The 24,801-nt window shown below is 40.7% G+C and overlaps 3 protein-coding genes across 5 annotated transcripts; all 3 read left to right on the plus strand.

Annotated features, from left to right (window-relative positions):
* Positions 1 to 129: 129 nt before the first annotated feature.
* LOC104432552 (exosome complex component CSL4) lies at positions 130 to 5,054 on the plus strand. Of its 3 annotated transcripts, none has more exons than XM_039315792.1 (7): positions 130 to 389; positions 1,276 to 1,350; positions 1,565 to 1,653; positions 2,202 to 2,286; positions 3,100 to 3,181; positions 3,939 to 4,046; positions 4,912 to 5,054. In XM_039315792.1, the coding sequence occupies exons 1-6, from the start codon at positions 210 to 212 to the stop codon at positions 4,028 to 4,030; spliced, it is 603 nt and encodes a 200-aa protein (XP_039171726.1). In that variant the 5' UTR covers positions 130 to 209; the 3' UTR covers positions 4,031 to 4,046; positions 4,912 to 5,054. The 3 variants fall into 3 exon arrangements, with proteins under 3 accessions (XP_039171726.1, XP_010043314.2, XP_010043313.2); XM_010045012.3 differs by lacking the exon at positions 4,912 to 5,054 and adding an exon at positions 4,749 to 4,882; XM_010045011.3 differs by lacking the exon at positions 4,912 to 5,054 and adding an exon at positions 4,170 to 4,521.
* A 9,170-nt stretch (positions 5,055 to 14,224) lies between these two features.
* Positions 14,225 to 16,195, plus strand: LOC104432553 (ammonium transporter 1 member 1). Its single transcript, XM_010045013.3, has one exon. It carries the CDS (start codon positions 14,281 to 14,283, stop codon positions 15,811 to 15,813), a length of 1,533 nt encoding a protein of 510 aa, XP_010043315.1. The 5' UTR covers positions 14,225 to 14,280; the 3' UTR covers positions 15,814 to 16,195.
* A 7,388-nt stretch (positions 16,196 to 23,583) lies between these two features.
* Positions 23,584 to 24,729, plus strand: LOC104432554 (dehydration-responsive element-binding protein 2C). Its single transcript, XM_010045015.3, has one exon. The coding sequence runs from the start codon at positions 23,662 to 23,664 to the stop codon at positions 24,382 to 24,384; it is 723 nt and encodes a 240-aa protein (XP_010043317.2). The 5' UTR covers positions 23,584 to 23,661; the 3' UTR covers positions 24,385 to 24,729.
* The last annotated feature ends 72 nt before the right edge of the window (positions 24,730 to 24,801 follow it).

Here is a 24,801-nt window from a genome sequence, read left to right on the forward strand (position 1 = left end):
TTCGGGCCTTCCGGACCGAACCCGAGATCCAAATCGTGGAATCAAATCGGGCCCAGAGACCCGGGACCAAAGCCATCCGGACCTCCCCTAAGACAAACCCCCACCGTCCTCGTACTTCCGCCGCCGCGCCTCGCCTCCTCGCCTCGCCTCGCCGCCGTCTAGTTCGTGGTGGAAGAAGAAGGAGCAGGAGGAGAAGAAGCTTTAGCAATATGCAAGAAACGGTGGTCGAGGGGTCGGAGGAGCTGGCGACGCCGGGAGACGTGCTGGGTCGAGCAGCGGAAGTCAAGCCGGGACGAGGCGCCTACCTGGCGCCCCACAGCAACCTCGTCTACGCCTCCCTCACCGGGCGCGTCCGCACCGTGTCTCCCCCGCCCGACGCGCCTGACCAGGTACGAACGAAAGGGAATACCCAGTTGGCGTTTCGTCTGTTTGCTCTGTGTGAGTTCGCTGAGAGAAGGGAATGCAAGAGATAGGGTGATGGTGGTGGTGGTTATGGTTAGTTGGGTTCGTGAGATGGGTTTGTATTGGTTAGATGGCTGATTTGATTAGTTGGGTTCATGTGTGTATGAATTCAGTTGCAAGAACTTGGGTGAAAATGCGGCATCTTCTGTTAGTGTGCTTCAAGATAGCTTTGTGTCTGTGGCGACGTGTGGACTGCGAGATTACGATTAAGTGAACTGTTATGTGGGTAAGCATTGGTTATGAGATTGGAAATATGCTGGACATTCGGTGCTCGGGGCGCTTGGTGGTCTATACAGGGTCATAGTGCTCGCAATGGGAGTATGCAATGTTGTGGAGGTTGAGTCATTGTTGTCTGAGGAGTAATGGAGGTTGTGTTGTGCTGTTGGTGACGGCCCAGCAATTGGTGAAAATGTGGATCTTTCCCCAAGGGTATAAAATTCTACAAAAAATTAGTAATATTTGCTGTGGTTTCTGCTGTTGTTGATTCTGTCATGCTCACAGTTTTTACAAGATATCTTAGCCACATTTGGTTTCTTGACTTATTATAGAAGATCATAAGAAGACATCAATCGCTGTCCCACTAATGGAACTGCATACTCACAACTATGAACATCACTTGCACCTATCAAGTTTGGCTCCTCTGCTTTTACTTTATAGAGGCTTTTATTCCAGTAAATTTGTGTCTAATTGGTGAATTATATGTGAAAATGGAGGAACACTTTCCTAGTCATCCTGTTAATGATTTGTTGTTAAATGCTTTTTAGTAAAATGAGATGGACATTTATTGTATTGGTGGTAAATTGTTTTATCCAGAGGCCGACTGTGGAAGTGATTGGTCACAAAGCCCATGGTGCAGTTCCAGAGCCAGGTTCTGTTGTTATTGCAAGAGTATGTGAATTGCTCATATATTTCCCTACCATGAGTTGGAAGTTTTTGCCTTAGAAATAGGTTCATTTTGCTTTTTCTTGGGCTTTTCAGTGCTGAGATTAAGAATAAGCTCCTATTTCTAAAGGTTATGCAGCATTGCTACCATAATTTCCAAAGGATTGTAGGTCATCCGTCAAACCAATGTGCTGTTCCGGTTTTGTAACTATGGTTGCAGGTGACTAAAGTGTTGAATAGGATGGCCTCAGCTGACATACTTTGTGTTGGTCCGAAGTCCGTCAGGGAAAAGTTCACAGGAATAATTCGGTATGGTTCGTGTCTCTTTAAGTAGTTTGATTAATTTCTATGCGTGTAGTATCTATGACCAACTCCAGGAATTTCTGAAAGTTTTATGACTGGGTTATTTCTTTCAAGTTGAGAGCTTTTTCGATCTCCAATCTCATATCATCTAGGGCATGTGTGACTGTGCATCATGTTTTGTACTATTTATCATTTGATGCATCAGCCCGTGAGAATGTTACAATCTGGTCAGTAATTATAATTTGGGAACTGTCGATCCTAGTTTGGCAAGCTGTTGTCTTTTGAGAACTAAACGGTTTTGACTTATTGGGTGCAATATGAAAAGAAGGATGCTTCAACAAGAAAGGTTTGTCTTTTGTTGATATCCTCTATTGACCACTTATCTTTAGTAGCTCTTGATTAGAATTCGTGGTCAGATCATATTCTTCAATGTGGCATGCCCACTTTGGCCAAAAAAAGTGTGGCATGCCCTGCAGCTGTCTTGTTGATATGTTTTGTGTATGTATACTTCTTGGGGTTTACACAAAGTGGAGCTAAATACTCTGTATTGACAGGCAACAAGATGTTAGGGCGACTGAGATCGACAAAGTTGATATGCACTTATCTTTTCGGCCGGGTGACATTGTCAGAGCTCTTGTTGTATCCTTTTATGCTTGAAGCACTGTGGAAGGCAATCTTCATAAATTTTCTGAATTTTCTTGATCATGGTACTAGTTGGCATGTTTTGTCGCTAAAATATCTAAATAGACTGGGGTCATGCCAGAAACTATTAATTAATGTCCCATACCATATTTACCTTCTTCTGGTAGGGGAGTCAGTAAAGCTTTTTAAAAGCATCAAATTGCCCTTGCTGACTGAATCAGTCAGTTCTCAACCCAGCATACTGATTATGCATCAATCGTGAAGTCTTGGAATCCTCAATGTTCCTCCTATATATATATATATCAAAAACTTTGTGTTAATCTCACTAGGTTTAACTTATTTGTTCTCATGCTTCTGATTTGTAAGTAATGAAGAGAACTCTGCACTTCCCATGAAAGCTCTTTGGGGATTTTTTGTCCTCCTTCGAAACTCTCATCATTGATTCTCTTGCCAAATGGATACGAATTCTTTTTTTGTACTTCTATGGTCTCCATAGCACATAGGTTAAGGGTGTTTTGATGGTCTGAATGATCAAAATAATATTTCTGAGCTCCCAGTCATTAAATGAAAAGAAAAGGGAAAATTAAGGATGTATCATTTTGTTACAATAGCACCATTGAAAAACATGCCTGTGGATGAAGGCTGTTTGTTCTTTGTCCTTGACACCCACCCTCATCCCCTAACACGGAAAAAGACAACTGAAAAAACTTCCAGGCAAATGGACAGAGGGAAATAAGAAAGGGCATCATTCTTGTGTAGTTAGAGTTGGGCTACGGATTAGTTTTCAATTTTTCCTTAATTCATCATTAGCTGTCCCTTGGAGATGCACGAGCTTATTATTTGTCAACCGCGAAGAACGAACTTGGTGTCCTGTCGGCAGAGAGTGCAGCAGGTAAATCATGTACAGCTGTTGCCATCTATATATAAGGTTTCAGTATTTAGTTTCTTTCAGTACCATGTGAAAATAGATATTCCAAATAGGGATGGCCATGGGGTGACACGGGGCTAGTTACTGCAATTCTCACCCCGTGTCGCGAGGAAAATCTGCACACGGGGACAAGAAACCATGCATTGTCTCTGTTTCCATGGGGTACATGGTTGCCCCTTCAATTAAGACAATACCTATGATTGTGAGTGTAAAAACTTGCAAAGATGAGAATAAAAATCAGAATAACTTGCTAAGTCTGTCAACCAGTTCAGAAAAAAGAAAACATCAAAAAAGTGTGCAGGAATTGGAGCTATATTGATGATGGTGAACTGGTGGCTTGAAGTGATGTGCAGGGTGGAATCCCTGTGTGTGGATGGCATTATATCCACTGCAAGTGGAATCCCTAGTTGGGGATGCCAGGAATCCTACCTCTGGGCCATCCCTAGTTCCAACCAAATGGCATTTATACCCACTGCAAGTGAACGCAAGTGAATGCATTTGCATTTATATCCCTAGTCCCTAGTTGTGAACGCATTATTCTTAACATTGCAAGTGGAAAGCCTAGTTCAGAAAAAAGAACACATCAAAAAAGTGTGCAGGAATGCCTCGCCTGGTTGAGATTCGGGCTATCTGAGCCTTCTGTAGCAGTGTTAAGAATAATGATTCTACTTACATGATCTCTTGATGAAACAGTGACGGGTGTTTTGGTCTGGGATTGCAGGTGCAACAATGGTTCCGGTAAGCTGGACAGAGATGCAGTGTCCATTAACTGGTCAAACCGAGAAGAGAAAGGTAGCAAAAGTCGGCAGCTGACGGATTCTTATACAAGGTGAATGATACTGCATTGTCATAAGTCTTGCTAGGCTTGAAACTCATAGGGCGGAAAGATGCTATCTTTGTCTCGTTTGCAATTTTCAGTTAAACTCAGGAATGGTCCTTTTTCTCATTCCAGTTTTCTCGAGATTGCCCTGTAACTAGGCATTGCACCACACGCCATGATGTTTCCAATCCACATCTCATCCTCTGAGTGGAAGGTGGTGCACTTGTACCTGAAAGACGATAAATGCACTTAAAAGCATTCTAATTTAAGATTGTTATTACTGCTTATTTGAGCTCAATACATGATTGAGAGGTCTGGTAGTTTCAACTAGTAAGAAAACACATGCTACTGGGCTTAGATGATATAATGTGTCGGTTGGGTTAGACGAACATGACGAATTGTGTGGTTAGCGAAAAATACAATTTCGTGTTTCTTATTATATTCCAAGAACGGTCCAGGTTTACTACGAGAAATCTATGCATTCCTAATGGCTTCTGCATCACCTTTTGAGGCCCTGTCTCATTTCAGAACTACGGTTGCTTACTTGCACGACATTATGTAAATTTAGATTCATAGATACATGCATGTATTGAGCACGACAAGGGGATAAGTGTTAGAAAAGTTTAAACCCGTTGCATTTGTGCTAATTTAGTTATAAACTTTTTAATTATACCAATTTAGTCCTAAATTTTTTCTTTTGTGTCAATCTAGTCATTCCAGCCAATTTTGACCGGATATTGCTAACGTGGATATCAGCCTACTTACGTGGCACAGCCGAAGCGCTAGTGTGGAAATTTTTAATGATAATTTAACAATTTTCAAATTTTTTTGTTTCTTTTCTTTTTCTCTCTTTTTTTCCTCCTCTTTCCTTCAGTGGCCATTGCTGGCGAGGGTTGGCCTTGCTGGGGTGAGGGTGAGTGCCGGCGAGGCTGCCCTTGCTAGATCTGGTGAGACCATGTTGTAATTGTGGTGAACAAGGTTGGAAATGTGCTGGACAACTGCAAAGTAGTTATCTTTCTTGATTCATCGAAGTAGGAAGTTGGAGGGAGGGTCTGTAGCTGACGAAACGGAGAGATTGGGATTTGGTTATTGGATTTGTGATGGAGGACTCGAGGAACTCTTGAGAACAGCATTTTGCAATTGCCTGTCTTTGCAAAAAAATGAACGTGGTTTAATTAAAGGTTTCAAGTTAAGAAAAGCGCCCCGCCAATTGAATCCCCAATCGTCGTGCATCGCCAGTTCGATACGGAAGCAAACTGTGGCAGTCAGTCTTCACCGGCATTTCGTCGAACATTTCATCTGCAAAGAACGAAAGTCCAGGCACCTCTGAAACCTCGGAAACAACTCTGATGCTGCGTAAAATATCGATCAGCTGCTTGATGTGCGTCCTCAAAAGAGCAAAGTCAAAGTGGGTTCTGGCCAAATCTGGCAAGGTTGACCCTCGCCCAAGCTAGGCAGCCTAGGCGGCTTCGCCAGAGTGAGACCGACCCTCACTTGTGGCGGCAAGGGCCACTCTTGCCATCCATGGCTCTGCCGGCCATTGGAGAAAAAGGAGGAAAAAAGGGAGAAAATTATTTTAAAAAATTATTAAAAATTATTAAAAAATTAAATAAAAATGTCAATATCAGCATCGACCTTGGTACATGTAAGCTGTCAGCATCGACCGTGGTACATGTAAGTTGACCAACATTTACAGAGCAATATCTAATCAAAATTAATTGAAATGATTGAATTGGCTTTAAGTCAAAAGATTTAAGACGACTAAATTGCCACAATTAAATTATTTATGATTAAATTGGTACAAATACAATAGATTTGAGATTTTTTCTAACACTTTTCTCATGTATCAAGTGAAAGATGGATTGGTTGTTGTGTTGTTTACCCTTTTTACTTGTTAAGAAACCCTGTGTATTTGACGTTACTAATACGGTCCCAATCGGTACCCTGCATCTTTTTGGGTCGCTAGGAGTTAAACCAATTACTGATGCAACATTGTCGAAGAAGGTTTGCTGCGGCGGAGGCTCGAGCCCAAGCGGCAGCTGAAGAGATATCGGCTGCTTTGCTGTGCGGCGGCCGCAAAGAAGCCGGCCAAGGCCAAGTAAAATGGACTGGATTCAATACGCGTGTGGGTCGACCATCAGGTATATTTTAATCTCTGTGAAATGAAAGAGAAGGACCAAAAACAAGAGCGGAAAACTAGATGCTTGTCTCGGATCTATCTTTTAATTACACGGTTTCGGTTGTTAAAATAACTGCAAAATCGGACCATTGACATTGTAATTAAATGGCGGCGAAAATTAAAAAATAAATTAAGATAGAACATTGGTAACACTAATCAGAGACTCCAAGTAACCGCGGTGAGCCGACGTGCACAAAGATCGTCGAAATAAAAGAAATTTAAGGAAGAAGTCATAATTTACCGTGCATGTCGCTCTCGAATTAGTCAATAAACGATGCTCGTTATTAAGTTAATCAAAATTAGAGCACAACGCGGCGACTTGGCTCTACAACTATTCTTGGGGTTTTACAAATTCAGTTTAAAAATAAATGATCGATGTGGTCAACATCTGATGGGCATGATCTCGCTGTCCGTGCTAGAATCCCTCCTAAATAAAAATTAAATGTGGGCTTCTGTAGTTGTCAGATTCATTTTTGTAATTTAACTACTTCATTAAATAACTTAAATCAGTTGACAATGCTGGCTTGAACGCCTGCATGTTTCCTCGAGAAGTCGCGTTTTGCTTTAGCACGGCTAGGGTGGCCTTTCGGCTAACGGAAAATTTGCCACTTCGCATATTTTAGTTTTGATAAGAGAGTAAAGTTGAAAACAACAAGGTTCTTACTAATTTAATGATTCTAGGACCATAATAATTAGGTCCAAATTGAATAGATTAAGTCTAAATATTTCTTTTTTGGTTGAATAGATATGAATTAATCGAATGAGAGGGAGAGAGAAGCGGGGTGTTTACGTGGCAAACCAACGAAGTGGTATTTGTTTAATTATGATTTTAAACTCTCCTTGATGTTAAGATTATTGTCTTGACAATGTCAAGTTGGTGCATTGAAATTGGAGATTCTTTCAAGTAAAATAAGGAAGCGTGACAACATTGTGAATGGACTAAACTAGTTGTTCCTTTGAGATTCGTTTGAGAAGCAGCTTCCCTATATATGAACTTCATAACTTGCCAGATTGATCTTCAGTATAACATACTGCCTAGAATATTGAAATACCCAAGAGTATTTATTTTCTCTATGACGTTCAATGAGAACTTTTAGGGAGGCAATTGCATTTTTGGTCTTAGAATCCATCTCTTTGAAGGGAAACCATTTTCGGAAAAATTGTTTTCTGACTTTTCAGTATTTAGATGGTGGAAAACTAATCGATACGGAAAATATATTATATGGATAAACAAAACAAACTTAGATTGATGGAAAATAACTTTCACTTCTGACAAGAAAAAAATATTTTTTTCTAAATCAAATAAACGTAAATTCGTAGAAAATATTTTGCTTTATCGTGAAATTTTCAGTCAAACAAGCGTATTCTTAAATGTGCTATACGAATTCCAATTATATCATAAATTTAATGTAGTACTAAACCATTGTGTGAAATGCAATCAAATTCTCACCAAGTGTCGCCTAAAATTGCTAACGTGGTGATTCATTCATCGAAGGAAGCCCTATGCGTCACAGTCGGCAATCTAACTGTTTTGCTTCGTCCTTGGCGGCTTCAGCTGAGACCTAACATTTCATCTCAATCTCTCAATCCGTAGACTCTAGTCGATAACTTAAAAAGCACCACGATTTTGTATCTGCACACATTGAAGGAAGAAAAAAACATAATATTTGAAATCATGTTTCTTTAATATTTCGTTCACAAAAGCATTTTTTTTCTCCAATCGGAAAAGCAATTTCCATCGAAACGAACGACCCTGAATTCAAAAATCAAATGCAATTCGTAAAATACTGCAATTAGAAAAGCAGGAAAACTGGTGCCAAGTGAGCACATAGAAAACCAAAACGACAAAAACAAGATGTCCTTCTCTTGAAACGTCATTCATCACGTAACCAGTGCCCCCAAAATCCTTAAACAGTTCGCAGCGTCGCAAGTTTCAGGATCATTGTGAATTTACATGTTTGTTTATTGTGATATTAGAAAGAAAACCAAAAGGCCAAGGTAGACTTTATGAAACAAGCCGGCAGGTTTTTTCAACTCCATTGTTATCGGCATTAGGTTAACGATAATCTTTCCAATGTCGTCCTAATGGATAAATAATTATTTCCTTTTTCGGTAAATCGTACCCTATGCTTATACGGACGAAGGATAACAAAATATCAAGTAATATCGTTGATACATCGGATAATATCATTACCGACTGTAATGTCTCGATCATGATGGGTGTCGATCCCTTTATAAGAGGTGCCATAACTATATTCTAAAACTTATCAGAAAAGTACAATTAAATTCTAAAATTTTCAGAAAATACAATTAAGTTGTAAAATTTGTTAAATTAATGCAATCAAGTTCTTTTGTTAACTCCGAAATATTGACATGGCTTTTTATTATTATTATTATTATTTTATTATTATTATTATTATTATTATTATTATTATTTATTATTATTATTATTTTCTCTATCTTACGTGATGTTGATGTGGCTAAAATGACGTTGATCTAATCAAAATTTGATTTATATTATATTAAACAATAAGCTAATTTTAAAATACAAAAAAAAAAAGTGAGGAAATGTAGGCAAGGGATAACCCTTATCATTGGTGAGTGAAGGCGGCTACTAGCCGGCAGCAAAAGTCTAATACTTTCACTTATAAAAATTGTCAAGAGGAAACTTCAATTCGAACCTATCAACACATCCAATTAAACTTACATTCGCTCAAAAGTTTAAGTTTATGAGTTATGAACCAATTAGAATATATTTATTCAACATCATACTAATTTTCCGATGTAAGACTTGTCTATGTGTAACATCTTGATTGTGTAAATAACTCAAAATCTCTCTCTCTCTCTCTCTCTCTCTCTCTCTCTCTCTCTCTCTCTCTCTCTCTCTCTCTCTCGTTTTTTCTATCTTGGTTGAAGCTCAAATATAACGTCGAGTACAAAAGATTATAAATGGATGAAAGGGAAGTATCTAGGATTTAACTCTAAACCGGCTCTATCATTAGCCGAATATACTAACAAATGTTGAACCGCAACTTTTTGTATTTTTAAACAATTAGTCGTATATAAGAACATATATGTATGTATATGTATGTATATTGCTAGAGAGAGAGAGAGAGAGAGAGAGAGAGAGAGAGAGAGAGAGAGAGAGAGAATATTCATGTTAGTTGTGTCCGTGAGATGCAAATGTGTAGATCCAGTTCAGCATTGTGGATTCTTTGCACAGGCTGAGTCGTTGACTCTTCCATACCCCTTCGGCTAACTTACGCCTCATCCTTTATCCAAATTAATACAAATTGGCCAATTGATTTAAGAGAGAGAATATTCATGTTAGTTGTGTCCGTGAGATGCAAATGTGTAGATCCAGTTCAGCATTGTGGATTCTTTGCACAGGCTGAGTCGTTGACTTTTCCATACCCCTTCGGCCGGTCAACTGTAACTTACGCCTCATCCTTTATCCAAATTAATGCAAATTGGCCCATTGATTTAAGCCAATCTTTGCAGTCACAAATAATACGGTGGGGTCCAAAAAATTTATATTTTTTCTAGGGGACACGCATGTTCATTGGTCTTCATGTCCCTCCCCGTTTTTCAAATGTTTCCACATAAGACGCAATCCCTACAGAACATAACCAATGAAATTAGGTTTCGAATTAATAGTAATTAAGTTTCGAATTAATAATTCTTAGCATCTAAGAAGAGGCTTTGGCTCTTGATGTGTTTATCAATCTGTTGTTGGTTGAAGAGGCACTTGTTAAGCTTTGATTCTTGATTTTTTGGTGCGTGTCATCGTCATCCTCGCACGCTTGTTCTCCTGCTTGAAGTCCTGGACTGACTATCTACGTCATTAATTATTAATTAGGTAGATTCTAACCTAATGTCTGTAAATTGTAAAGAAAACTGTGGTTAACTGCGGTCCCCTCTTGCTTAATGCAATTGGAATCTATTCCTTGCCCTTGGGCGGATACACCTGGGCCTTCCTCGCCTGAAATAATGGACGTGTCATTAAGAGAACCTTAGAGGAGAACCCACAAGCAAATTCATTGCGTCATGTGTTTTTAAAGAGATCCAATCGCCATAGAAAACATAAACGCGTGGATATACAGCTTCTATATGAAATGGGTACTTATGAAATCTTTATTTTCTGGAAACAATGGACCTCAAACATATAAATCGATACGTGCATAATACGACATAATTAGATGCGATAATTACACATTTGTAATACATGTAGAGCTTTTTCATGTGTTAGAGAGATGTAAAAAGGAACAAAAAAAATCCCATTTTTCTTTTTTAATAGAGAAAAAGAAAACTTTGTGCTGGGTGCGGGAGAAGCTTAGTCCGCAGTCGTTCTAATTAGAGACCTTCAAAAATTTTAGTTTATGTTTGAAATTTTTCATAATTGTCGACCATAATGTATAATGCCTCTCACTTACACATACAAAACTAACATAAATAAATAATAAAAAGAAACAGATCTTTCCGAAAACCAACAGCGAGTCGCAACAGAAATCGTTCTGATTCAAGAACAGATCCATGTTCTTTAATCTTGACGTGCCGTGATAATCCAGAAAAGAAACAACCATCTTTGCCATTTCCGGAAAATACCTCGCTGCGTTAGGGTTTAGGTTCTTGTTTTCTTCTAGCTGTCAGCAGAGAATCGATCAATCTCTTCTTTAATCTGCTATATCAGTTGACTAATCAGAGATTCAGGAATATTGAGAGCTACTCAATGATAAGTAAACCTGCAAATTGGATCAGATTTGGAGTGATAAACAAATAATTATCGTTTGAAAAAAAAATGGAAAGTGAACTCTGCAGGAGCGGATCATGCCTGCATCACCTCAGAAGTCTGATCTGAATTTCCTGCTAATTTTCTTTTTCCTCTTGGTCTGTAATTTTCTTCTGATTAGATATTGATTAATATAGACTTTGTTGTCGGCATGTTCTTCGGTTTCTCTAATCGGCTTAATAGATCAGATTATAAAAAGACAAAGGAAACGCGTACACACAAATCTCCAGGTTAGGCTGATCTCATTTCCTTTTAATTTTGTAGAAGTGTTTGTAAATTACCAATAATTTATGAATTAATACCACGAAAAATCTCAAACCAGTACACTTGTGATAAATTTATTTCAAATTATTTTTTTGATCACGAAAACCCCATAATGATATACTTGTGACAAGATTATCCCAAATGATCACAAAAAATCCCAAACTTATTACTTGCTATAAATTTACCACAAACTAATTTTTTGACTGTCAAAAACCCCAAAATAGTATATTTGTGACAAATATACCATCTGTAAATTTGAATTAATACAAAAAAACTCTAAATTAGGACAAATTAAGAGTAAAATCCTAAATCGATATACTAGCCAACTATCACGTGTCATCTAATTTAGTAATTTGACAGTAAAATTTAACAGAAACTAATATATGATAAATTTATTACAAATATATCAGTTTAGGGTATGGAGTTTTTGGTAGTAAAGAAATTAGTTTTGAGTAAATTTATTATAAGTGTACCAATTTGAAGTTTTTTTGTGATAAATGTATAATTTATCTTGAAAGAAAGACACGAATTACTATTTTTCGTTACTAATAACTTTCGGCACTAACTGATACTAAACTAAAAGTTATCAGTGTGGCAAGAGAATCGATATCTTTTGTGTGTAGGGAAGTAGAATTATGCATCACTTATACGTGATTAAATAGATTCCGATAATTGTTTATTATTCCAAAGTATAGCTTACGTGTGGATAAATAATGTGCAGAAAATTAGCGTGAATCTCTAGAGTAGATTTCTTTATTGTGTAGGCACTCCTAAAAATGTCTCGATATTTATTGATGGTTAATGAATACATTGTTCTCATTTATAACGATTGAAAAATGCTTGAGACATCTATGTGAGCACATGCATGGTAGGGTATCTTCATATCAAAAAAGCATTCCGTTTTCTTATAGAATAATTAGTAACTCCATTAATTGACTGAATGGTTTAATCAAGATCATGTGCGTTCTTTTATTGCTAAATTTTCGATCGTACGCCATCTAAATAATGAAATTAAATCTACCCTATGTTGATAAGTTCGAAAGATTCCCCCATTTTACGCAGCCCAAGAAAACTCCAAAAAAAGGGACTGACCGGCTTGATATGATACCTTGGCTATCATGCAATCAAATAATGTAGGAATTACCAAGGTAGTAATCATACGTACTTACATGTCCTCTTATATTGTAAATAATGCAACTGGTTACTTAACCGGATTTAATTATTAATTAGAATATCCGAAAATTGGTGGCCGTTGTTCTTTTCTAATTTAGAATAGAAATCTTGTCATATTGATGATCGCATCATCATATTTGACCTAAATGCTTGCCTACATTAGTAAAGCCAGAAGTGGATTTAAATAGTTATAGAATATACTCGAAGGGCAATGATTTCATTGGACCACACCTAGATTCATTGGTAGCTTTCTTACTAACTCCTTACCAAATACATCTCATTCTTTTCGATATTTTGAAATGAAACTGAACTCTATGGTTTTATATGTACGGTTCAAATCATTGGATCAGCGCAATAACTAAAATCAAAATGCGTACACACAAATCTCTAGACCAGATTGATCTCATTTCTTTTCTATATTTTGTGAAAGTGTCCATAAGTTACCAACAATTTATCTCCAAAGAAAGACAAAGTTATTGTTTACCAATGAATTTCGGCACTTATTGATACTAAACTCAAATCTATTAGCGGAGCAAGAGAATCCATATCTTTCGTGTGCGGAGTAGTAGAATTATGCGTCACTTATACATGATTAAATAGATTCCGATAATTGTTCATTATTCCAAAGTATAGCTTGCACATGGATAAATAACATGCACAAAATTCGGGCGGATTGCTAAAGCAGATTTCTTTACCATGCAGGCACACCTAAAAATGTCTCAATATTTATTGATGGTTAATGAGTACATTGTTCCCATTTACAACAATTGAAAAATGCTTGAGACACTTGTGTGAGCACTTGCATGTTAGGATAATCTTCATATGAAACAAGCATTTCATTTTCTTATAGAATAATTAGTAACTCCAGTAATTGAACAAATGGCTTAATCAAGATCATGTGCGCTCTTTTATTGCCAAATCTTCGATCCTTTATAAATTATGAAATTAAATCTAAGCTGGTTGATAAGTTCGAAAGATTCTCCCAGTTTATACAGCCGAAGAAAAATCCAAAAAAATGGACTGACCGGCGTGATATGATACTTTGGCTATCATGCAATCAAATAATGCACGAATCACCAAGGTAATAGCAAACGTATTCACACGTCCTATTATACTGTAATAATTCAACTAGTTACTCAACCGGATTCAATTCTTAATTTAAATATCCGAAAATTGGTGGCTGTTGCTTTTTTTCTTTTTTTCTAATTTAGAATTGAAATTTTGTCATATTGATGGTCGCGTCATCTTGTTTGACCTTAATGCTTGCCTACATTAGTATAGCCACAAGTGGATTAAAATAGTTATTGAATATACTCAAAAGACAATTAATTCAATTGGACCACGCCCAGATTCATCGATAGCTTTTTACTGGCTTCTTACCAAAGATATCTCTTTCTTTTCAATATTTCGAAATGAAACCGAACTCCATGAAATTGTATGTACAGTTCAAATCATTTGAGTAGTGCAATAAGTAAAATCGAAATTATCAACTTATCCCCAGAAAATATTTTTTTTAGCCCTGTTGTAATAATTCATTAGGTCATTATCTGGCTCTAATTATGACTTTAAGTGAATCAATACATGAATATTCTCTTCAATTCCAACCCTCGACTGTTATTATTATTATTATTGAATTATGAAAGACTATAGAGCAAGAGGGCATTACATTAATTCATTTTGAAAAAAAAAAAAAAAACGTAATGCAGACTTTGCCTTCCTATCAGTCCCCCTTCTCCGCCAATATATAAACCCCCCGCCATTCATCATCTTCCCCCACTATCTCATCTCCCTCTTTCACACGTTCACAACAACTTTGCAGGCTTCAACACTCCTCATCCATGGCGTCCACTCTCTCCTGTGCCGCCTCCGACCTCGCCCCGCTCCTCGGAGGCGGCCCCAACTCCACGGCCATGGCCACCTTCCTCTGCAGCCGCTTCTCCGCCATCTCCGACCAGTTCAGCGACACCTCCTACGCGATCAACAACACGTACCTCCTCTTCTCGGCCTACCTCGTGTTCGCCATGCAGCTCGGCTTCGCCATGCTCTGCGCCGGCTCCGTCCGCGCCAAGAACACCATGAACATCATGCTCACCAACGTCCTCGACGCCGCGGCCGGCGGCCTCTTTTACTACCTCTTCGGCTTCGCCTTCGCCTTCGGCTCGCCCTCCAACGGCTTCGTGGGCCGCCACTTCTTCGGCCTGAAGGAGTACCCCTCGCCGGCGGGCGACTACAGCTTCTTCCTCTACCAGTGGGCCTTCGCCATCGCCGCCGCCGGCATCACGAGCGGCTCGATAGCCGAGCGGACTCAGTTCGTCGCCTACCTCATCTACTCCTCCTTCTTGACCGGCTTCGTCTATCCCATCGTCTCTCACTGGTTCTGGTCCGGCGACGGGTGGGCCAGCCCGACCCGGTCCAACGGCGACTTCCTGTTCGGGTCGGGCGCCATCGACTTTGCCGGGTCGGGAGTCGTTCACATGGTCGGCGGCATTGCGGGTCTCTGGGGGGCCCTCATCGAGGGCCCGCGCATCGGCCGGTTCGACCGGGCCGGGCGGTCCGTGGCCTTGCGCGGCCACAGCGCGTCGCTCGTGGTCCTCGGGTCGTTCCTCTTGTGGTTCGGGTGGTACGGGTTCAACCCCGGCTCGTTCCTCACCATACTGAAGGCGTACGGCACGAGCGGGAGCTATTACGGCCAGTGGAGCGCCGTCGGGAGGACGGCCGTCACGACCACGCTGGCCGGGTGCACCGCGGCCCTGACCACCCTGTTCGGCAAGCGGCTGCTGGCGGGCCACTGGAACGTCACCGACGTGTGCAACGGCCTGCTGGGCGGGTTCGCCGCCATCACCTCGGGCTGCTCCGTGGTCGACCCGTGGGCCGCGATCGTGTGCGGGTTCGTGGCCGCGTGGGTCCTCATCGGGTGCAACAAGCTCGCGGAGAAGTGCAACTACGACGACCCGCTGGAGGCGGCGCAGCTCCACGGCGGGTGCGGCGCGTGGGGGCTGCTCTTCACGGGCCTCTTCGCGAAGGGGGTCTACGTGGACGAGGTGTACGGCGGGCCGGGAAAGAGGCCGCACGGGCTCTTCATGGGCGGCGGCGGGCGGCTGCTGGCGGCGCAGATCGTGCAGATCCTGGTGATCTGCGGGTGGGTCTCGGTGACGATGGGACCGCTCTTCTACGGGCTGCACAAGCTCAAGCTGCTCAGGATCTCCAGCGAGGACGAGATGCAAGGGATGGACATGACAAGGCACGGCGGGTTTGCGTACGCGTACCACGACGAGGACGACCTGTCGATGAAGCCCTCCGGGGTCATGATGCGGAGGGTGGAGCCCACCAGCGCAAGCCCCACTTCCTACGAGAATTCCCCAGCCGTCTGATGCGATCTAACTTTTTGATCATGGGTCCGGGGTTTGTCCTACTCAGAGGAGACTTACAGCTTCTCTTTCTTCTTGGGTTTTCTCATCTCTTTTGAAGGTTAAAGTGAGATGGGAAAAAGAGACGAGAGGATGCATACTGCATATACCATAGTACATGCCTACATTGGCGCGTGTGATTTGCTAGTGATGTGTGTGATACTTAAAATAGGCTCCAATAAGTGCCAGTGGGGTTTTGTCTCTGTAGCGATAGATCTGTCTAAAGGAGAAAGAAAGGGGGGGTTGACTTTTCTCCTTATTTTGTATAAACTCTTTCGGATCAGCTTTCTAAAGATGTTGCTGTCAAAAGAAAGCCATTGCTATGTGACGAGACAGTTTTCTTGCTTGTTGATGAGAAAGTTGCGGACCCGACGGGAGTCGTGATTTGCATCGGCCATTTAATAGTCAATTTTTTTCTGCATTAAAGAAGCGTGATAAGGTGCTTGGTCAGCAGCGACGGGTCTTGAACACATCATTTGAGAGTACTGAACTGGCGAGATCGGACGTCACTCATTAGATTGCGCTTTTGAACTTGCCGGTTTTTTTAAAAAAGGGTTAGGTTGTGAATGACGCTGGCCACCCATCGGCATTGACGTTGCCTGCTCGGACGGCGGCGAGCATTTGTGGTCTTTTGAATCGGAAGTTAATCGACATGGTGCCGCAATCACTGCTGGTATCTCGGACGCCTTTGATTTGAGCGTTGGCTCTTTGTAACTTTCGCCCTTATGTGAGCATTACCCGCGAAATCTGTGTGTGCTGTTGGGGAAAGAAAGATGAACAGAAAGAGAGAGGATGGAGATGGATTCAGATTTGCACAATAATTAGAAGGGAAATTATACTTAGTCGAAGGGATTCAATTGATGAAATGCAAAATAGACTAAATCGATAAAATTGAAAAATTTAAAATTGAATTGACACTAGATTTATATGACTTTTTTTTTTTTGGGTACTTTCTCCCCTATTAGAGATGTTGTGCAAGTATCTTTTTAAGAATTGGAAAATCTCATTTTGACTTAATTATATGGAATTTTTTTTCATCAGCTAATTAAATGGATTATATGAGTATCTTTTCATTTCATTTTCTGGCTGAGCCTCTGATAAGGTGCATGCAAGAGTTGATAGTTTAAACAAAATTGAAGGTGAGTTATTTTCCATATTATAATTCTTCGTGAGTTTGTCTGAGTATGAAAAGGTGTTCATTTTAAAGGTGTTTAGGATGTATTTATTTCAAGAAAAATAAATAATTTTAAAAATTATTTTTAAAAAATGATGGCTTGATACACTTAAAAAAATTAATAAATTAAAAATATCTTTTTATCATCCATGAAATAATTTAGAAATAAATTTTTATTGATAATAAAAATATTATTTATTGGTCAATTATTTTAAGTGTTACAAACGATAATTTTTTGAAAAATATTTTTAAATTATTCATTTTTTGAGACAAACGGGTCTTTGGATCTGCTAGAGCAATTGGAGGGATTGGAGCAACGGCTACCATCCCTGGGAAGCAAGCTAGTGAAAATATATGGCCCACTATGAGATGTGAGGAATTTTGCAAGTTGTGGTTAAATTATGTTTTGTCGGTTGGATTTGCGACAGTAAAATTCATAATGAAACTGTTTCCTGGTTTAATGTTTAGTAGAAGGCAACCTGCAAATGCATAATGACCCAAGCTTGCAGTTGGTAAGCATGAACAATTTGAAGCCTCTGGCAAGACCGTCCGACTATTGCATTGCAAGATTCAACCATCAAATTTCAACACTAAATTAAATGTCGGGGAGAAGCAGACGCTCTCTGAGCAATTGATCCTACACGTTAGCTTATGTGGATGTTTGTGGGGATGAGGGAAGCCCATTAGAACAGCTAATAAACCTGCCTAGTTTTCCTACCAGGATTAAAAGCCTATCTAATAAAGCACCCCGGTAGCCTCACATAGGCTTCCATGAAAGACGACCCGTATTAGTAAATGTTGAACTCACACAGGTTCTACTCTGAAATCAAGACAGGATCATGATGGACGGGCCTCAATATGTGTATACTGTTCTTGTTTCTTCTTATCAAATGGGCTTACTTCTAACCCCATGCAAATATGGAGGCAACTTTTCCAAACTCTAAGTAGATACTGATGCTTTCTCAAGATGCTGGAGGTGACTCTGATTTTATTACTTTACTGTACTCCTGTCCTGCATTTTGTCTATTTTCACTTTGCACACTTTTCTTGTTTCTTTGGGTCTCTGCATGATCTCTGGGGATAGGGATTGCACCTTATTTCGCCTTTAGTGAGTCTTCTTTGAGTAACCCAAAAGAGAACGAAGAACTGTTAGTGGCAAACTCACAGAAGTTGACGTCTTCAGCAGGTTTCAGGCCATCGTTGCATAGGAAGATGAGCCACATTAATTTCATCTCTATCAGAGATGCTAGTTTCACGGGCCGATCGATTGGGATCGTGACCGCGCGGCAACTTGGGCAACTTTGGATCACCCAAGCCAAGTCTTGCTCGATCGAACGTCTACCCGCTCGCTTACCCGGATCGTTGAGAGAGAAAGTTAGAGAGAGGAGCTCTGAGAGGAAAGGAAAACTTTGATATTTATGAAATGGATTGAATGATTACAAATAAGGGATGACACCTCTTTTATAGTTGAGAGCCTCGGATTACATCCGTTGATTTACTTTTCATCCGGCGGGCGAGATCGCACCGTCTCAACTACCGACATAATGTCAACTACCGTCTACCGACATAAATAACGGAACAAAAATCTAGAATATGACTCAATGACGGTTTCGTCCGCCCTTGGAAGATTCGGGGAGAAGGCTCGGTGGGAATCCGAGTGAGAGCAGGAGGTCCACGAGTGAGTCGCAATTGCCCCTTGGGAACCTCTCGGGTCGACTCTCTTTAGGCCTGTGACACTAGCTTCACCATCGTTCACTTGAGCATTCACACTGTTCTCACTAGACAGGGTCACAGAATTTGATGGATTATTGTCTTCGTTTCCATTGACAAAGTCCTTCCCTTCAACTACCCTGAGAGGCTTGAATTTGGTAATTTTGTCTAATTCAAACTCGGCCAGTGGCACACTATAATCACTGTATCTTAGCATCTCCCCGCGGCAGCAGAAAGCAATGTTGCTGAGAAAGAACAATCTCATAACTTCTATATCCATCTAACAAGACATTTGAGAAAGATTGGGGCAGAAAATAATAGGAAAAGCCAGAACAGCCAATTCATAGGCCATCGGTTTCTGAAAACCTGCCTGTAACCTCCTGTCATACTTGTTATAGAGAATTCTCCATGACATACCGATATAAATTGGATTAGTGTGTAGCCAAATGTACAGAATCTGCTCTTCAACGGGATATGTTGTGGGAAGTGAGGAAGACCTTGAGAGGGGAAGTTTTAAGAGGTTTAGCCAATAAACAAGTAATGAGAAATTTACTTGACATTGTGCACGCTCTGTCAAGCTGATAAAGTCCTGCGGGAGACATTTGTTTGAGTGAGGCTCAGAAACGAAACAAATGCTAGAGAAAATCCAGAAGTATAGAAGAAACTTTACCCTTATTGTCCCCAGCCAAGTTCTCTTTAGGAGTATCTTTCTCCCGCTATTATCAACAATTCTCTATTGCGGAAAAGTAAATACGAGACATCATCACACATTAAATTTTCGACGTAAGTTCAGTTCTCCTAAGTCCACTCGAGCTCCAAGGGCCATTCTCTGACTGGACCAAATGAACGCGATCGTGGGCAACAGAGGAGTCGTTATTTCCACATGCCGAAACGACTTCTTCTGCCACATTCTAATCGTCATGTTCTTGATGATGTACTGTGTCCCCCACCACAACTCGGTATCCTTCCATGAGGTGAAAAACAGAGTAAAAATTATTGTTCTGAACCAAAGGATACCATAAAGAAAACCTCAAATGTCAAAGAGAAAAAAACTAAAAATTATTTAAAAATTTCCAAAAAAATCCTAAAATTCTTTATAAAAAAAAGTATACATCTGTACCAGTTGTGCCACATAAAACTATTGGCGTCCACGTTAACCATTTCTGGCCTAAATGAATCAAATGAACTTAATAGGCAAAATGTGAAAAAATATTTAGAACTTTTTTGTACATTTCCCTTTAAGCATTCCACTATTCAATTTATAGCACTAAAATTGATTCTATGTGATGCTACAGTCCTTATGTCATTCTTCTCTACTATTTGACCTTATCCGGTTTACAATTAGAAGAGTTTCCCGAAGGTTAAATCGAATTAAGAGCGATGATCACACAAAACGCCAGATTATAGGCTTGAGGCTCATCCCCGGGATATTTGCTTCTGCTATACCTTTCTAACTCAAGTTAAATTTGGCTATTACATGCTATGCTGGGCTTTACAGGATCTTCCTTTGTCATACTATAATGAATAAAGCGATTCAATTTGAGACATTTCGGTGGAAGGTCAAACAATAGCTCAATTGCCCAATGAAATCAAAATTGCGTTTGGGCTCGTTGAGTTCAAATTCAGATTTCAAATATTATATTAGGGCACTTCAGGCCCAAGTCCAGAAAACCTTCTCGATCTCTCGGGCCTAATTTACAAGGAGATCTCGGCTGCTAATTCAAAACTCTTGCCAACGATTTGCGCGATCTCCTACCCTGGGCAGAGTCGCTAGAAGTTTTCTCGACAAAGGGTTTTGTCGCTAAAAAGCCCTCGCTACATGGTATGCATGGCCCATCTCGGTTTTGGGAAAATGACATTGGAAAAATGTAAATATTTTGGATTAAAAGGGTTTTTTGAAATGCTATGATGTATGGTAAATTTGACCATTGAAAAATAACTTTGATTTAAATATTGTTTGGTAAAACTTTTATTTACAAAGAGCTTTTTAGTCAAAATTAAATCTGATGGAGCCTGAGGTCCTTCAACCTTAGAAGAGGTGGCTTAAAGTCGCGCAACCCAATTGATGTCACATGAGATTGCAACCTAGGCGACATTGCCTGAGGCTAGGGCAACCTCAAGTCACCTTGCCTGAGGTCACATGACCCTAAACGGTAGTAGCCAAGGGATGTGTGACCGTAACATAGTTGTTGCCAGGGAAACACGGCCTCTCAGGCGACATCGTCGTTAGACTCTAGTAGCTTTTTGGTGCAAATTGTGGAAGATGAATAGTGAATATGGACTTACATTCTAAAAATGTTGTTCCTATTTACTTTGGGCTTTCACTCTTCTTATCAATTAATGGCACGGTTCCATAACGGGGGGGACTGTTTGACCCAGTTGGTTATGGAACTGTGCCGTTAGGCATGGTCAAATAGCCGTGGGATTTTCACCCACTCCATATCACGCGCGGGTGAGGGATAGGGATTGGTTACCCCATGTTAGCCTAGTCGTAGCCAGAGTTGCCTTTGACGCAGTGTTTCTGGGATTAGTTTTCCACATTCACTGCCTATGGATCCCCAAATCCTTGACCTATATCTATCCACCCGACTGAGGGGATGGGGAGGCAAGTACGTGATATCTCACCCCAGGGGCGGTTCTCCCGCCTTTACCTTTATTGAGTAGTTTAAAGACCTACTCAGATCCAATCTTACGGGGAGTACTTCAGCCGCTATATTTTTCTAAGCACGGGAGCTGCCTATATCCCCATTTAATTTTTTACGGTCGAGAGGCTCCTGCTTTGGCAGGGCGACCCTGCTTGGTTCAGCTGGTTCCCCATCAAGGGAAGACTTCTAAAGAGAACTCCATCGTTATCAAGGGAGCAATTTAAGGATATGCTCATATCCAAATTTCTAAAAAAGTAAATATGCTCATTAAACACCCGACAGTTTTCCCCATCGGAAAAGCTGAACCGTATCAAGTTCTGGCGACGCATCAGCTTGGCCGACAGAAGCTCCCTTTTCGTAGCGAATCTAACGTTGGAATTCGTGTACGGATGTACCGCCGGACAGAAATCCATTAGCATCGGCCTTATCTCTTCGGACAGATGAAATCGTCAGTGCGAAGTCACCCCTATTCAAAACGCATTTTGACGACGGCCACGTTGTCATAGGGTCTACGCTCAATAATGAACATGAAAGCTATTCGACAGGAAGCGGCGTGTCCTGTACCGCCAACGTTACAGAGGCCGTCTCATTAGAATACGTCGTCGTGTATATACAAGCTAGCAAAAGGACTCTTTGCAATGCCAACGTTGAGTATAAATTCTTGTCAAATGGGTAGTTGAGTCGAATCATAAATGATTTGATCTAAGTAAATTAATTTAATTTGATTTGATTAATTTTTACGCAATATAAATTTAGGAACACGTACTCAATCTGATCCATATCATTAAAATACTTATATATTATCCAATTTATAAAAACTCATAATCAAATTAAGGTGAGAGTTGAATGAGTACGAAATCAAGTAAAGACGAGAGAATCATATAAATAAGTTGGGTCTATGTAAGTTGTACACCTATTTATGATGCATCTAACACTTATTTTGTGTCTAATTCATTTATAACTCATTTACTAAATATAACTAACTCATTTATAACCAATTTAACTATTATATAGATTTAGAAATAAGTTTATGATTTATTTTGATGAATCTATCTATTTGTGACACAACTGTCCATAATGCACATTTTTTTCATTTATATCCAACTTCACCCATATTATTAAAACACTTCCATATTTAATCAAATCTACAAAAAATTGAGTGAACAAATGCGAGATCAAGTGAAAGCGAAAAAGAATGAAGAGAGAGTCATAGATGCGGATTTGGATTTAAATAAATTGTAAACCTATTCATGACCCATTTAATATTTACATTGTGTTTAAATCCATTAATAATCTATTTCCTAAATATAACTAAAATGTTTTAACACATATATGGTTAAAAAATGATGACCCATCTTGACCGGTCTGCATCTAGGTCAAGTCATATATGCCCTCAACTTGTTTTACTCTCATCAAAACAGAAGTCAGGCGTCTGCGACGGCTTTCCTCCGTCGCCGTGGCTGTTCTTCTCATTATCTTTTATTTTTCCCTTTCCGTGAATGGGACGTGCTCCTTGAAAACGTAAAACCCATCAGTTCGTCTGGACACGACGTGCGGACAACAACAACCGGAACGAGGGCAGGGGCTTCGACGCTCTCAATTATCACGTTGTCGGACGATACGCGAGACATGCTCTCGTGATGCGCTGGGTTCGTCCTCATCGCGACGGGGAGAGACGGTGGCGTTCTAGGGGGGCTACGCCATGCATCGCGGACGCAACGTGGCGCTGTTAAGGGCCCATGCTTCGACGCAACGCCCAGCGCGCACGTGGCTGGATCTGGCCCCTGCTCTCCCATACTTGAGGACGAAGCTCCTCCGCGAGTCTGATCTCGTCGACACCTGTGCTTCGGGCTTTTGTCTCTCTGTCACCGCCGCAAGCGTCGCGCCTTCCACCTGTCAACTCAGGCCGCCCTCTCTATCTCTCTCTCTCTCTCTCCGAGTGTCAGGCATCCTCCTGCTCAATTAAATAGAAGAAAAGATTATAATTGTTTCACGATATTTACATTGACAGTATAAAGAACACCATCACAGGAATAGAGTTTAAGCAGGAACACGTGGGTAGTCTTTAATTTCGACAAACAAATCCGTTTCATCAATACATGATTTTTCAATTTCCTACTCTGCACAAGACTGTATTTCCTGTATATATCCATCTTATAAAAGGGTCTCTGTCATTTCCTGCGTGTATCCACTGAACCCGCTAATTTGGCATTTCGAGAAGAACAAGAATCAAAGCCTCCCTTCCATCACACGGGGTCCCCCAAAGCCACTTCCCTAGATTTTATGCAAACCATGGATCAATTACATCAAGCGCAAGTACTAGCTGGGAAGAAGAAAGAAGCTGTCAAAACCAAGAAGCCCTCCATGGGCCGCTCGAGGAAGGGCTGCATGAGGGGCAAGGGCGGCCCCGAGAACGCGCTCTGCACCTACCGGGGCGTCCGGCAGCGGACGTGGGGCAAGTGGGTGGCCGAGATCCGCGAGCCGAACCGTGGCGCGAGGCTCTGGCTCGGCACCTTCAACACCTCCCTCGAGGCGGCCCTCGCCTACGACAAGGCTGCGAGGAAGCTCTACGGGCCCTCCGCGAGGCTCAACTTGCCCGCAACAATGACCACCGTCACGACACCGATTGACAGCAGTGACAATAGCAGCAACTTCTCGTCGACTGGTTCCAGCAATAGTTGTATATGCGAGCAGGCAGCGAAGAGCGAAGCGGTTGATGTTAATAGTCGTGACCCTTTTATCATGAGGGATGACACTTCTAATGATACGACAGGAGATGCTAATTACAATTATGTGGATTGGTCAGGGGAGGATTTGGTGGTGCCTGACATGGTGAATGAAGATCAAGGCGATTACAAGTGCTGGCCAGAGTTCTCATTTGGGAGTGATTATCTTGAGATGAGTGATCTAGGGTTTGGTGGTCATGAGGAGCTGTGGTTGCTGAACGGTGGTCAAGAGACTACAGATTGGGAGGGCTTGCAAGTTCCATGGAATTTGTATGCTTGATGTGTGGTTCACTATCTCTCTAAAAGAAAACTTGGGTTTTGGTTTATAGAGGAGTACAGGAGGAGGAAGAAGAAGCAAAGCTAAGAACCATGGTAATTTTGGTTCTTTGGGAACATTTTTCTTTCCTTTTTTCCTTTTTAAAATGAGAACCCCTTTAGGTTGTATAAACTAGTTGGGTTTTACGTTTTTTTATTATCTTTTATTTCTTTTTTTCCGCCCTTTGATGGGGTGATGTAAGGACTAGGAAACTAGGATAGGAGTGAAAGTGGTCTGTTTTGTGTTTTCTTTATATAAGCATAGAAAGGTCCTTTGAGGCTCTATTTGCCTTTTTGGGCTCTTTCAATGTCCTTTTTTTCAGCCTTTTTCATATAGTTTTGTAAGGGCCTGGCCACAACCCATTTATGTTCTGATGGTGGG

The sequence above is a fragment of the Eucalyptus grandis genome, chromosome 6 (assembly GCF_016545825.1).
Source record: "Eucalyptus grandis isolate ANBG69807.140 chromosome 6, ASM1654582v1, whole genome shotgun sequence".
In the NCBI taxonomy this organism is placed as follows: Eukaryota; Viridiplantae; Streptophyta; class Magnoliopsida; order Myrtales; family Myrtaceae; genus Eucalyptus; species Eucalyptus grandis.

Excerpts from the sequence above, each read along its gene's own strand:
- LOC104432554 (XM_010045015.3), top strand. The coding sequence starts at position 23,662 with ATGCAAACCATGGATCAATTACATCAAGCGCAAGTACTAGCTGGGAAG.
- LOC104432552 (XM_039315792.1), top strand. The coding sequence starts at position 210 with ATGCAAGAAACGGTGGTCGAGGGGTCGGAGGAGCTGGCGACGCCGGGA. Across the intron at positions 1,351-1,564 it reads GTTCTGTTGTTATTGCAAGA|GTGACTAAAGTGTTGAATAG; the intron begins GTATGTGAATTG and ends CTATGGTTGCAG. Across the intron at positions 3,182-3,938 it reads GTCGGCAGAGAGTGCAGCAG|GTGCAACAATGGTTCCGGTA; the intron begins GTAAATCATGTA and ends CTGGGATTGCAG.
- LOC104432553 (XM_010045013.3), top strand. The coding sequence starts at position 14,281 with ATGGCGTCCACTCTCTCCTGTGCCGCCTCCGACCTCGCCCCGCTCCTC.